Source organism: Chondrus crispus, genomic scaffold, assembly GCF_000350225.1.
Source record: "Chondrus crispus Stackhouse genomic scaffold, scaffold_42, whole genome shotgun sequence".
Lineage (NCBI taxonomy): Eukaryota > Rhodophyta > Florideophyceae > Gigartinales > Gigartinaceae > Chondrus > Chondrus crispus.
In genome coordinates, this window is record NW_005179363.1 from 194,984 (window position 1) to 208,379 (window position 13,396).

Below are 13,396 nucleotides of genomic sequence, written 5' to 3' on the forward strand. Positions count from 1 at the left end.
CCTCCAAATACTGTCCCGTGCTGTACGCCCCGTCACGCCCTGCGAGCCCCGTACACCCGTTCCGCGCATCATCTCCGTCATCTCCGCCACCCGCGCGCCCCCCCAATCTCCCCGCGCCAATCCCCCTCCCCCGCGCCAATCCCCGGCGCCAATTCCGCCCTCCCGCCAATCCGCCGCCACGCACCCCCGCCATGCCCAACCCCGTCGTCGTCGTGACGGGCAGCTCGACGGGCATCGGGCTGCACATCAGCCTGTCGCTGTCGCGCCGCGCGTACACCGTGGTAGCGACGCTGCGCACGCCGTCGCGCGCGCCGCCGGAGCTGCGCGCGTCCGCGTGCGACGTGCAGCCGCTGGACGTCACGGACCCGCACAGCGCGGCCGCGCTGGCCGACTACCTGCGCGAGACGTACGCCGGCTGCGACGTCCTCATCAACAACGCCGGGTGGGGCCTGCCCGGCACGTTGGAGACCTGGGCCATCGACGAGGCCAAGGCCCTCTTCGACGTCAACGTGTGGGGCGCCGTCCGCATGTCCAAGCTCCTCGCCCCCTTCATGCGCGCGCGCGGCGGCGGCGTCGTCGCTACCGTCTCCTCCACCTCCGCCCTCCGCGGCATGCCCTGCTCCGACGCCTACGCCGGCAGCAAGCAGGCCGTCGAGGGCATCATGGACTCGTACCGCTACGCCGCACAGGCCGATAATATCAAGGTCATTATTATTAACCCCGGCCCGACCATTACTCCCTTCTCCAAGCGCTTCGTCGAGGAGTGGAAGCCCAGTGACAAGGTTGGCCCGCACGTGTCGAGCTTGCACGTCAAGATGACCAACCATTTCGTCAACGTTGTGAGGGACCGCAACATGAGCGGACAGGACGTCGCCGATTGTGGAGAGGCCGTCGCCGATATTATTGACAGGGAGTACCCGAAAAAGATCGATGATGGCTCCGCGAGGCCCACCTTCTGGAACCCCACCTCAGATTATGGACGCCATATCCTCAAGAACACCAAGGCTGTTGTAGACGGCAATACCGGCCCGGCTTATGACGAAAACTTTACAGAGGCCCTCAAGGTCGGCCTTCGCTTGAAAAACGAAGCCCGCAACCCCGAGTCCTAACTCTCTTTTCCCTTGTTATGTCCCGTATCGCCCTGACCACACCACGCCCACGCTCTTCGATACTCATTTCTTCTTTTCTCCATCCTCGTATTTCGCCTCCTTCGCTAAAATACTCTGTCATCTCATGCTTGCCATCAGATAGAAAGTCCCATCTCCCTGCAGTCTGTCTCATAAAACGTACTGGAGCCCTCTTTTGGGATTACACCACCACTTGGGGTAACTCGCACCGTAACAGCAACATATCTCACGAGCCACCTCATCATGCACATTGTGCAACATCACACCTGCCGTGCATCAAGTTTGGGTGCCTCACTTTAAAACTACGTAACCCACCCTCGCCACTGCAAACCTTGCTCGCATACCTTCCTCCCGCCGCCGTAATACAAGTCGTCGTGCATATCATTCTTCACACGCCCAGCTAATATCTCTTCACAGCCCGTCTAGCTATCATCGTTCAGAAGACTGAGCCAACACCGACGACCACCAGCAACTACCGCTCCCTGCGGCATGCACTTTCTCGTGTGCCTCCCACACCCGTTTCACCCGACACAACACCATCAACGTCTTCCCACACTGTACATACTCGAACTCGAACCGTCACGCTACCTCCCCCTTCCCCACCTACGACGTTTTCGTCGCGAGCATTTGCAAAAACTTGACTGTCATATCCATACTGGCAGCGCTCGCATCCCCGCTGCTCTCCCGCGCCACCCTTTCCTGATAATCTGCGCTCTGCTCCTGCGTCCTCGTCACCTCGCGCCTAGCCAGCAGCACATCGTCGAGCGTGAGCGGCCTTAGCGGGGGTGCCTTGCGCCGCACCATGCCCGTCCCTACGCTCTTCGCGGTTGCGCGCAACGACTCCCTCACGGGGTGCATCATAGCTGCGCGACACAACTCCTTCAAATCCGAGCCGGAGTACCCCGCCGTGACGTTGGCCACCGTCTGCAGGTCGAAAGGGCGCTCCACGTCGACGTCGTGCAGCACCTTTCGCAGGATCTCGACCCGCTCTTCGACGGCCGGCAGGCTGACCTCGAACGGCCGTGGCATGCGCCTCAGGATGGCCGGGTCGACGTCATACGGGCGGTTCGTCGCGCCCAGCACCACCACCTGGTTAAACCTATCATCCGTCGTCAGCCCGTCCCACAGCTGCATGAACTCGGCCTTCAGGTTCTTGTGCGCCTCGTGCTCCTGCGAGGTGCGCTCGCGAAACAGGCCGTCAATCTCGTCAATAAATATAATGGTGGGCTGGACGCGTCTGGCCAGCGAAAACACCGCCCTCGCCAGCTGCTCGGTATCGCCGAGCCACTTGGACAGCAGCGAGCTCGGGGACAGTGCCAGAAAGTTGGCGCCGCTCTCCTTCGCCAGGGCCTTTGCCAGCATGGTCTTCCCCGTGCCGGGCGGGCCGAACAGGAGGATGCCCTTGGGCGGCGTGAGCAGGCTGGAGGCGGCGCCGCCCCGGCCGGCCGCGTACACCTCCGGGTACAGCAACGGGTACACGATGAGCTCCTTGAGCGTCTCCTTCGTGCCCTGCAGGCCGCCGACGGCGTCAAAGTCGGAGTTGATGTCCTCTGGGAAGACCAAGTCGTGCAGCAGGGTCTCCTCCGACGGGCCCAGGCAGCGCAACGCGTCGCGTGGCACGCCCGTGCGGTAGAGGCGCTCCAGCACTTGCTCGCGGTGCTGGCGCAGGCGCTCCCGCTCGTCAGAGTTCGGGTCCATGACGCGCTTAATTACCTTGGCGCTGAGGTACACGCCGGCAAGCGCGATGACGGCTGAAAGGACCTCGCGAGAGAGAAAGGCGAAGAGAGAGGCCACCGGCGTGGTCTCGGATGGGCCATCCGGGGGTGGGTCGGACGGCGGCATTGCGGAATCGAAGAAGGGGAAATGCAGAGGGGGAAGGTGAAGTGAAGTGAAGTGAATTGAAGGAGGGAAGACTGGAAGCTTGTTTAGGTTGAGGGAGCCGGGCACATTGGGTGTGGGGGGGGAGCAGCCAAGTTGAGTGTGTTTAAGTTGCGTTGTGAGCGTGGACGCCGGAGCGCAGTCAATTACAAGCGCCGTGCACACCTGCTCCACGTGTACACATCCGGACAGACTGTCCCTTTCGAGTCCACGTGTAATATATAGGACAGACTGTCTCTTCTCTGTCCACGTGTTCCTTTCGAGTCCACGTGTAATATATAGGACAGACTGTCTCTTCTCTGTCCACGTGTACTATATACAGGACAGACTGTCGTTGTTGCCCACGTGTTGCTCCAAGTGGCCCTCAGAGAACCAGGAGGGTTATGCTCCTGTGGAAGCCGCGACGCAATCCACTACCACTGCTCCAGCATCTGCTCCAGCATCTGCTCCAGCATCGCCGTTGCACCTCACGCCTTCGTTGTCCCACCGCCACCCTCCCCGCCTCCTCGACCCGTCCACGCCGCAGCTATGTTTTCCGCGCTGTGGCAGAGCATCCTGGAGTGGCTGCAGACGCTCTTCTTCCAGCAGGAGATGGAGCTCACGATCCTGGGGCTGCAGAACGCGGGCAAGACGACGCTGGTCAACCTTATCTCCACGGGCGACTTCACGGACGACCGCATCCCGACCGTCGGCTTCAACATGCGCCGCGTGCAGAAGGGCGGCGTCACCCTCAAGATGTGGGACCTGGGCGGCCAGGCCCGCTTCCGCACCATGTGGGAGCGCTACTGCCGCGGCGTCTCCGCCGTCGTCTTCGTCATCGACGCCGCTGACGAGGACCGCTTCGAGACCGCACGCGTCGAGCTCCAGGACATCCTCTCGCGCAGGGCCCTCGACGGTATCCCCGTCCTCGTCCTCGCCAATAAGAGCGACTTGCCCGGCGCAATCAAGGACGTCGACGAGATGGTCGACGTCTTCGGACTCAAGGATATCCACAACCATGAGGTCTCGGTCTACTCCATCTCGGCCAAGAATAGCACCAATATTGACGTCACCTTGCAATGGCTCATTGACCACGGCTCCAAGAAGGCCTCGTCCTCGACCGCCGCCGCCGTCGTCTCCGCGCCCGACCCTCCGTCGACGTCCACCATCCCTCCCAAGCCGTCGTCGTAGTGCCTTCCGCCGCGCCGCGCACCAACGCCTTTCTTTTCTGGAAAACCCCCCTTCCCCCCCTCCCCCCCCCCCCGTCCAACGTCGTTGCACAGACCCCTCTCTGGCAGGCCTTGGCGTACAACGAAGGCTCGTGCTGTCTTGCGCACAGGCCCGCCGTCGCACAGTTGGAGCTTTTCGCTTGCCAACTCTCGAGTTTGTCGTGCGCCAAACTTCTAACTCCCGCACGCTTTTAATTATAAACCTTATTCCCGTTGCCGCCCCCCTTCTCCGCCCCCAGCCCCTGCCGTCCCATCTCAACACGCTTGCGAGAGACAAAGTGTCCTTGCGTCGTCCGCCGTTTTCAATTTCAATTTACAAGATGAAACGCCTCGGCATCAGCTCGCTTTTGCGTTTTGTAGGTAGACTGTACATGGATCTACTCTTGGAAGGGTATACATAACCGCTGCCCCTCCCTGTCTCACTGACATTTTCTGTGCACGAACGACGACCCGTTTTCGTCATACTCGCTCCTCGAGAACCACATCTTCTGAAACTCTGGGAACGTCGCAAGGATACTCCCCCCCGTCCACGCACAGTACTTGCGTTCATGACTCCCGGTTGCCGCCAGCACCCGAACTTTGTGGTACATCTCCAGCAACCCAAAGCTTAACCGTTCAAATAGCCCGCCCATGTCCGAAGTCCCTCCCGTCAGGCACACGCCTGCGTACATGTCCCGATGCACCCCCGAGTCGCACAGCCGAATCGCGTCAATCACTAGCCCGTGGAGACCTTGCGATGCTTGCGGGTGATCCCCCCCACCGCTGTTTTGCTTGGCGTTCAGGAATTGGTTCACGTACGACACCCGCGTGTCCAGGTTCGTCTCGGTTAAGATATGTGGCAACGAACTGAAAATTGTCTCTTCTGCCATTGCGAACCGCTCCGCCCCCATTTCCACAGTGTTCCCGTCTGGTAGCTCGTACGACTCGTTCACCATCGGCAGCGAAGTCAATTGCGTTGTAGGGTTTTCGTGAACGACACAGACAGCCGCCTTGACTTCTTCCAGGAGAGTTGCTTTAGAGTATAACTCGAACGACTTTGTCGTCTTCGGAAAAGATAGCTCCTCAACGTGAGATAGTCTGGTAGTGGAATCTTCATCCATTCCCTCAGTCGCTTTAATCGTTCTCTTATACGACCATAGGGGACTCAATTTGACGCTTTTCCTGATCAGCTCCTCCTGCAGCCTTTCGTTCAAAGTGCGTCCCGCAACCGCTGTCCGAATAAATTTGCCCTTCAGCATCGCCCCGTCCTCGACTGGGACGGCGCTTGTGCCGGAGTGCCCAACATCAAGCACGATCCCCGTCGTGCGTCCATTCGCATACGCTGATAGCACTGCCGAGCGCGCAAGATACACGGCAGGTACCTCAAACTTTTCAAACATTAGCTCAGCGATGCGCTCCCTTGCCTTGCGACCGTTGTGGATCGGATCGGAGAAGAGCATGGCATTTTCTCGAGTTTCAATGCGCAGACTCCTTTTGAAGGTGTGCGAAAGAAGCTGCTCGAACAAATCCCAGTTATCTACCAGGCCAGCCTCGCCGAACGGCGAGGCAATTTCAACATTATCCCGGCGCTTCGACAACGCATAATGTCCAGCGGATATATTTTTGTATTTTCGCGTTTCCGTTTTTGCTTCCCTGTCGTCTTCTTCCAATTCCCCGGCCAGAACAGCTGGTATTAATACTCGCGGCAGATCCTCGCCGGCAATGCCCTGACACAATCGCGACGACAAAAGAAAAATCGATAGTTGCTACAGTTAGAATACTTGCCTTCCGTAATTGTTCACGGCATAGCGTAAGAAACGAGTCGTTGAAAAACATACGGCTTTCATCGTATGCGACCCTGCATCGACGATTATGCTCGGAACCGTCCCCTCTACTTGATACATCTTCGTCAAATTGTGCCCGTTCCTCCCTCTCCCGCTTCTCCGCAACCCGAGCACTCAACACCTCCTGGTTCGAACCTGCTTCTCCGGGCCGATTTGGCGCTATCGCGTTATTGTTGCGTGATGAAGGATGAAGCAGAGGCACGTTCTTGGGCGCTTCAGAGAACCTTTGTGGTGGCCGGGGAGCAGGTGGCATTTAGTAAACCATACGAGTCTAGACAAATACAACCAGACAAAAAATAACAAGGCTGAAAATAATTACGAAATTTGTCGCGATCATGCATGGCTTGACGATTCCCGCCATGTTTAGGCAGTTGCCCCGACATGCTCATGTGTTGATGCTCAAGCCCGTCTACGACTCCTCTATCCATCGCAAGCCCTCCAGCAGTCAGGAAACACGCGAAGACGAAAGAAAAGAAAGGGAAATTAGCTTTGTGAACGGGTGTGCAAATTAAGGGAGAGAAAGAGAGACGGCAAACGGGAAAGAAAAAGGATTTCCGAAGTTTCACGGGGAGGCCATCTTCTTCAATCAACCATCCATGCACGAGTCCTGGACGACGTGAAGCCTTTTTCTACTCTGTTTAGCTCCTTTCTGTCAAACTATCGTAGAAAGTCTGACGGAACGTTCTCGCGCGAGCCTGCCCCCATGCATAGCCTGCTGGTTGGCCTCTCAACTGCCCTCATAGATCTGAAGGGCGCGAATAAAACAAAAATGCAGCGTGAAGCAGCTCATTTCGAAGTCCGAAAAGGCTTCTTGATCTGTGCTTTGCAGTGATAAAAAGTCAAAGAACGGCATTCCACGAGAGTGCGATTCACGGAGTTCCTTGCAGTAACAGGAACGTGACATATTCTGCTACTGAGTACAACAGCGCTAGCTAATCCTCAATACAGTAATCTCCATAGCAACCACTATGCTCATCTCGGTCACAAGCCTTACCTATGCAGCGAAAGTACTAATATCCTAGAAAGCAAGGCAATCTGCGTCGGTTGGCTGTTTGCCGAATTGCTGAGCTGAAGTCTCCAACAGATGTATTATAGTGCTGCGGGCAAAGGGAATATTTTACCAACAACCCTCGCTACCTTTCGACTCGAAATGTTTCCTAGGCACAACTCGTTGTATGACGCACCTTTGAAAACCTTGTGCCCGCCCCAACGGCAGGGAGGCGCAGGCATCTTGCTTCCCCGCCTAGTTAAATAAAAATAGTTAACGGCTGTCCATCACACTTCCGTCTCAACCCTTTGCATGGAAAACCCTGACAAACACAATGGCCACGCAAGCGACGGCTATAATCGCCAAGATAATGTAGACAATAATCTTGTTCATAATCGCGCGCCTCTGCATCGTCGAAATGATGGAGCCGCTTTGTTCAAGACCACCGTCAACACCCCCTAAATTCTGTCTCGCCCTCATAATAGTATTTCTCTGATTTTGCAAGTCTTCCAAGATGCTGGCCCCGATTGCCTCTGTCTCCGCGATATTCCGTCTGCTCCCGGTGATAATTTCCGACCCTTTCTCTAATCTCTCCGTTGTGTCTGTCATGCGCGACCTATCTTCCGCATCGCTGTGACTGTACCCACCCAAAAGTTCGTCGCGATTTAGCTCTTCCTTACGCTGTGCGAGGGCGATACGGGCCGCGCGTAGCTCTTGCCTCATCCGCGAGACTTCGTCACGGGCCTTGGCCACATGCGAACGCAGCGAGATCCGAGAATCTGATGGCGCAGCTTGTGCTTCCAGCTCCATCGACTTGAGCAAATCGGAAGCCTCTCCGATGTCGCGGTCTGCTTCATTGAGAGCGGAATTCGAGTCCGCCGGTGAAGACTCCGATACCGACTTTGCTGTAGAGATTGACTCCGCGGATGAGGCAAGCAGGGAGGTAAACTCTTTGTGATAATCGGAGAAAACAGACGAGGCTGGACCCAGGTCGATTATTGTCGCTTCTGGCTTCGCAAACGACATCTCGCCTGGTCTTCGGGATACCGGCGCCACCCAAATCGTTCGTTGAGTGAGGCAAGTAAGACCGAAATGTGCAGATGGTGGAGATGGCTAATGTAACAAGAAAGAAAGCCGTACGAATTCACACGGTCATGTGGAAAGGCGCAGGCGACCGTTCATGGATGCTAGAACAAGGAACTACGATTAAAGACGAATGATGTGCATAAAATTTGGCCACCTTATTTTGGGCCTGACACCATATCGTCACTCTTGACTACACGTGTTCCACATAGAGTGTACATACAGAGTCTCTACTAACGGGTAGCTTCACTGGGTCAGCTCGAAATTCTAGACTAAGAGCTACTATTGATACTTGCCCCGTATGAAACTTCCATTCACGTATCTTTTAAGACAAATGAAGCGTATTTACGCCGGAAAACAAAACGCTACAAAAAAATTCTTGCAGTTGTAGAATTGATAGCTATACAATTCAGCTGCAAAGCCTTAATCTCTCAGTCATTTGTAGTCTGATGAAAGCATATGTCCTACGAATCGCTCGCAGTCCCATCCTTCCTGGTTGCTTCGCATGAGCTGAGAGGTGACTTCTCAGCGTTTGGAGATGCGATAGAGAGAGTCATCCATAACCTCGATACAGAAATGGATACAGAATACGTGGACAAGGAGAAAGCTCTCACGTCTCGAGACCAATTATCAAGTACAACGAAGATGAAATCAGATCGATCCCTCTTCCCTACACACCGTGGCATGTGAAAATCTCTTCAAAATTGGTTGTAGATGACGTGGACAGTGAGAATATCCTTCTAATTCTGTGTACTGAATTGGACAAGGGCAACGAGAGGACTTCAGAAACTAATGCCTCACATGCCTCTCCGTCGCAAATTTTTTATGGCGTAGCCCTGTACTTTTTATCAAGGGCCAATTGGTGGCACATGGGTAGGAATTTACAAAACCATATTTTCTTTCTCGTTTCGATAGTGGAGGTATTTGTTTCTTTTCAATGAATACATTTGCTCGTGCTGAGGCGAACTCACCAAGAGCATTCACGATACATGGACTGCAATCTATTTGTACTACTTTCAAACTATTTACATCAAAGGTTCAGAAATATAACTAATCCAACGTCGAAGGAATCATCCTGGCTGCTAGAAAATAAGAAGTTCTCAGTTCTCTTTGGTATAGCCGAAACAAAGTGGAGAGAACTTTCTATGTTTGACGAATTAGATATGTGAAGTATCATATGAAATTTGGGAAACATGGGAAAGTAAGGGAGAAGTAAGAATTAGTAAGACCTAGAGGCGTTCCAGATGTCTCCGAATGCAGTTAGTTTAATGAAAGATACATTCCCGCCTTCTGAGTAAAAGAACAGCTTCGAATGCGGTAAGGCACTCAGTACTGTATATATCCTTTACATTGCTTACTTGATAATTTTAAGACGTGTGGCATGAAGCCCAGAACATACATGTGGAGGGTGTAGTGCCGCAAGTAATCTTCCCAAAACTGTTGCTTGCGATCCCTTGGCTAAAATATGTTTTTCGACCTCGGAGGCGTACTAATGAAGAGAATAGATATAGGTTATTTCGCGTCAACGGCACACTGTGCAGGCCCGCCGGTTGCTGGTGAAGGCGGTGGTATGCAATAGTGGATTTGTTTGCATCTATTCCGTTTAATCGGTATACAGAGCAGCACGAGCAATCCTGACTTGATAGACCACGGGCGAGTTCCCGTAAAAACTAAAATTTGCCGAAAACAGTTTGTTCGAGAAACAATGCAGTCATTATTTTCAACCTGATCTATCCTGCAAAGATTGAACCAAAATCTGCTGCGGAGAGCGAAGTCAACATTTTGACTGCTGAAGTCATACTTCGTTGAGCAAGCTACTTGCAACAGCAGTTTTTTCAAGTCATGGTTTTTATTTTGCAGCTTGGGTCTTTCTCCGTTGTCTGTTGTGCACTCACATTCCAGTGATACTTTTTACATCGAAAGCAGTCGTCATGCTCGTTAGGACGTGTACACCGTTGCGACAGAGGCCGTCATATGCAATCGCTCATAGCTTGTTCAAGCGGTCCTTGGCAATACCTGCAACAGCTCGTAATTCTCGTTTCAAATCAATATCTGAACTAGACGTGAATCATTTCAGAAACATTGTAGGAGAAAACGGTGTCCTGACAAACGATGAGGATCTCGTGGCACTTAATGTCGACTGGATGCGGCGGTTTGAAGGGCAGTCTAAGATTGCGCTGAAGCCGAAGACATCAAAGCAAGTAAGTGCAATAATGGCATACTGCAACGACCAGCAGATAGCTGTCGTTCCTCAGGGAGGAAATACCGGACTTGTCGGCGGAAGCGTGCCCGTGTTCGATGAAGTGATTCTATGCCTATCTGGAATGAACGAAATCGAATCTTTTGATGCATCGTCGGGTACTGTTGTCACACAGGCCGGTGTGGTGCTTGAAACTTTAGATAACTACGTCAACGAAGCTGGGTACCGAGTACCACTCGATCTTGGCGCTAAGGGAAGTTGTCAGATCGGAGGAAACGTTGCCACAAATGCGGGTGGATCGCGGTTCATTCGCTACGGGTCGCTTCGGGGGAGTGTCCTTGGAGTTGAAGCTGTGCTCCCAGACGGAAGAATTCTGGATGCCTTGACGACCTCACGGAAGGATAACACCGGGTACGATCTGAAACAGCTAATGATAGGTGGAGAGGGAACGCTGGGAGTTATCACGAGAATAGCAATGGCCTGCCCCATCAAAAGCAGCAGTATTGACACTGCTATCTTACAGGTTGATGACTTTGAGAAGGTTGTTCGCCTTCTGCGCGCAGCGAAGGACGGACTTGGAGAGATTCTTTCCGCGTACGAATTCATGGACCGTCAAAGCATTGATCTCGCTTTGAAGCATCTTTCCCACGTGTCAGACCCGATCGGTTCGGATGCTGAAGACGAAGAAAGAGAAAGCGGTGCTGGGTACGTGCTAATTGAGTGTGCTGGAAGCGACGCCGAGCATAATCGTACAAAGCTAGAAAGCTTCTTGGAGAAGGCGTTTGAGGACGATATCGTAAGCAACGGCTCCATTGCCGAATCCGAGACGCAGACAGCAGTCATGTGGGAACTGCGGGAAAGCCTGCCAGAAGCAGCATTGAAGGCTGGACCAGGAGGGACGCTCAAATATGACATCAGTCTCCCCTTAGATGCCTTTTACAAGGCGGTAGAGACTGCGCGTGAGAGAGTGAAAGACATTGCTGGAGTCACGGCATTCGGCTTTGGCCATATTGGAGATGGAAACCTGCACCTGAATGTGTCAATTGAGAAGGCGGCTGATAAGGAAGCTGTACAAGATGTATTGGAACCGTGGGTGTACGAATTTGTGGAGAGCAGCCGAGGTAGCGTAAGTGCAGAGCACGGACTTGGTCAAATGAAGAGATCGGCTATTGGATATTCCAAGAGTGATGTTGCGATCGACGTCATGCGGTCTATCAAGAATACAATCGATCCGAACGGGATTTGCAACCCCTACAAAGTTCTGCCGTGATCCCTCTTTGCATTGTGCCAACAGTCGAGCAACCTCGAGAGGTTGCGCTTATCAATCAAGGGAGTGCCCACGTCGTCGAGAGTTGATGCGTTCAACGAAAGCCAGTGTTGCGTTTAAGACTGTAGTGTTGGCCGTGTGAACTCTGTTGACTACGTGTAGTTATGTATTATACATATATATATATATGACTGACGTGTGTATCGTACTGACGGAGTAGACGCAAACCTGCGGTGCAGACGTATTTGCGGCGCACTAAGCGCAAAACAATGGAAGCACAAGCGGCGGGGGTAGCGGTTGTATGTCGATGGTTGATAAATACTTGACAAGGGCGCAAGTGCATATCAAATCAAGCGTCCTTCCCGTAGACTTCCTTCTCAGACATAACTGGAGCGCCTGCCTTTTTCCATAATCTGGGGTCTTTGAAAGTTCCACAGATCTTATCCCACAGGGTGAAGTACTGTCCGTAATTTGACTTGAAGGTAGTGTGATGTATTGTGTGATGTGCGGCGCCATTAACTCCAGGAATACCGAATGTAGCCCTGTCATGGATATTAATGGTCCACATGGAGACGAAAATTAAGGAAATGAGGTGGGCTGCGGAGTGGAAAGGGAACAAGAAAACGAAAATTTGGTACGGCATGCCCTGAGTGTAGCCATCCAGCGGATGGAAAGCGAAAGCGGCGAATGGCGTTGTGTTTATGAACGAGTGATGCGGCTTGTGGATATGTTTGTACAGGCGGGGGTGGTGAAGGCCCCGGTGCAGAAAGTAGATGAGACAGTCGCTGAAGGCGATGAATAAAATAGGGGACATGCACAGGTAGACGTATCCGTGCTCCGCAGGGTCGGTGTAGACTTTGCTGTAGCCCAGATGGACGAGGATCTCTCCCGGAACGCTTAGGCCGGCCATGATTGCCAGGGATGTGACGCTCATGTAGATCTCGCGGCGGATCTCGACGGTCTTGTCGTAGCCGTCGGGGAGGATTTGGCGTGCGAGAAGCTTGTGGTAAATGAGATAGTCTAGCGTTGCGAAGAGGAAGTAGACGACAAGAGAGCCGAGGTAAAGAAACAACCAGGTGATGCAGATGCGTCGCAAAAGGGTCATGGGACCCTCGCACGGGTAAACACGATCGACGAGATGATCAGACAACATCTGGATGAAGTCGTGCGCGTTAAGGTTCTCTAGACGAGCAACCAGGCCGACGGCTTCCATAGCGGCGTGTGGGGGAGGAGTGAGGCTGGGTCGAAGGGATGGGGGATGGAGCGTTGAAGAAGGGGATGGGATGAGGGGCTGGATGTTCTGGGGGGCGGGGGGGGCACCTGCGACTTGCCAGTTTAAGAGAGGTGACCCACACACTGCGGGCGTAGGAGAGAGATGATAGAGAACAAAGAACAATTGTGAAGATGCAGCAAGGACCCCACAGCCTTTTGGGCATCCAGTCCATGTTACGCAAGACCGTTGGTCACACTGTTGGCCAATGGTCGTGCGTGAAAAAGAAATGAGCGCCGCCATTGGCCAATGGTATTGCAGCATCCTTCGCATGAGCTCTACTATCATGCCACTTTCAGAGACCTTTCTGAGGTCCAGCCCTCACTCCGGATCGCATTGTGACAGGTCGCATGGATGCCCGAGTGCCGAGAACGCAATCCCGCAAGCATCCCCTCTCCGCAAGCCCCCATCCCCTGTTGCACACCGATCCCTAACAAATGCCTTCGCCCCGCTCGCTCGCGGCACCCCCCCGGCGCCCCCGATGAGCCACTCCACCTCCTCCATCCTCCCCCCCACCTCCAACACCTGCGGCCAGTGCGCCGCGCCGTGGTC

The 13,396-nt window shown here is 53.8% G+C and overlaps 6 protein-coding genes; 1 reads left to right on the plus strand and 5 right to left on the minus strand.

The window, feature by feature from the left end:
* Nucleotides 1-989: 989 nt before the first annotated feature.
* Nucleotides 990-2,969, minus strand: CHC_T00006479001 (hypothetical protein). XM_005719070.1 is given in 2 exon segments: nt 990-1,730; nt 1,731-2,969. 1 exon segment carries the CDS (start codon nt 2,967-2,969, stop codon nt 1,731-1,733), a length of 1,239 nt encoding a protein of 412 aa, XP_005719127.1. The 3' UTR covers nt 990-1,730.
* A 463-nt stretch (nt 2,970-3,432) lies between these two features.
* On the plus strand, nt 3,433-4,227 carry CHC_T00010176001 (Arl8). XM_005719071.1 is given in 3 exon segments: nt 3,433-3,533; nt 3,534-4,175; nt 4,176-4,227. 1 exon segment carries the CDS (start codon nt 3,534-3,536, stop codon nt 4,173-4,175), a length of 642 nt encoding a protein of 213 aa, XP_005719128.1. The 5' UTR covers nt 3,433-3,533; the 3' UTR covers nt 4,176-4,227.
* Nucleotides 4,228-4,632: 405 nt separating this feature from the next.
* Nucleotides 4,633-6,096, minus strand: CHC_T00009298001 (ARPC5). The gene is made up of 4 exons (XM_005719072.1): nt 6,031-6,096; nt 5,368-5,919; nt 5,057-5,271; nt 4,633-4,975 (listed from the first exon to the last, which is right to left on the minus strand). The coding sequence occupies exons 1-4, from the start codon at nt 6,094-6,096 to the stop codon at nt 4,633-4,635; spliced, it is 1,176 nt and encodes a 391-aa protein (XP_005719129.1).
* A 1,228-nt stretch (nt 6,097-7,324) lies between these two features.
* On the minus strand, nt 7,325-8,050 carry CHC_T00008777001 (Putative Vesicle transport v-SNARE). The gene has a single exon (XM_005719073.1). The coding sequence runs from the start codon at nt 8,048-8,050 to the stop codon at nt 7,325-7,327; it is 726 nt and encodes a 241-aa protein (XP_005719130.1).
* Nucleotides 8,051-11,743: 3,693 nt separating this feature from the next.
* Nucleotides 11,744-11,917, minus strand: CHC_T00006480001 (hypothetical protein). Its single transcript, XM_005719074.1, has one exon. The coding sequence runs from the start codon at nt 11,915-11,917 to the stop codon at nt 11,744-11,746; it is 174 nt and encodes a 57-aa protein (XP_005719131.1).
* Nucleotides 11,918-11,923: 6 nt separating this feature from the next.
* CHC_T00006481001 (hypothetical protein) lies at nt 11,924-13,132 on the minus strand. The gene has a single exon (XM_005719075.1). The coding sequence runs from the start codon at nt 13,130-13,132 to the stop codon at nt 11,924-11,926; it is 1,209 nt and encodes a 402-aa protein (XP_005719132.1).
* Nucleotides 13,133-13,396: the final 264 nt, after the last annotated feature.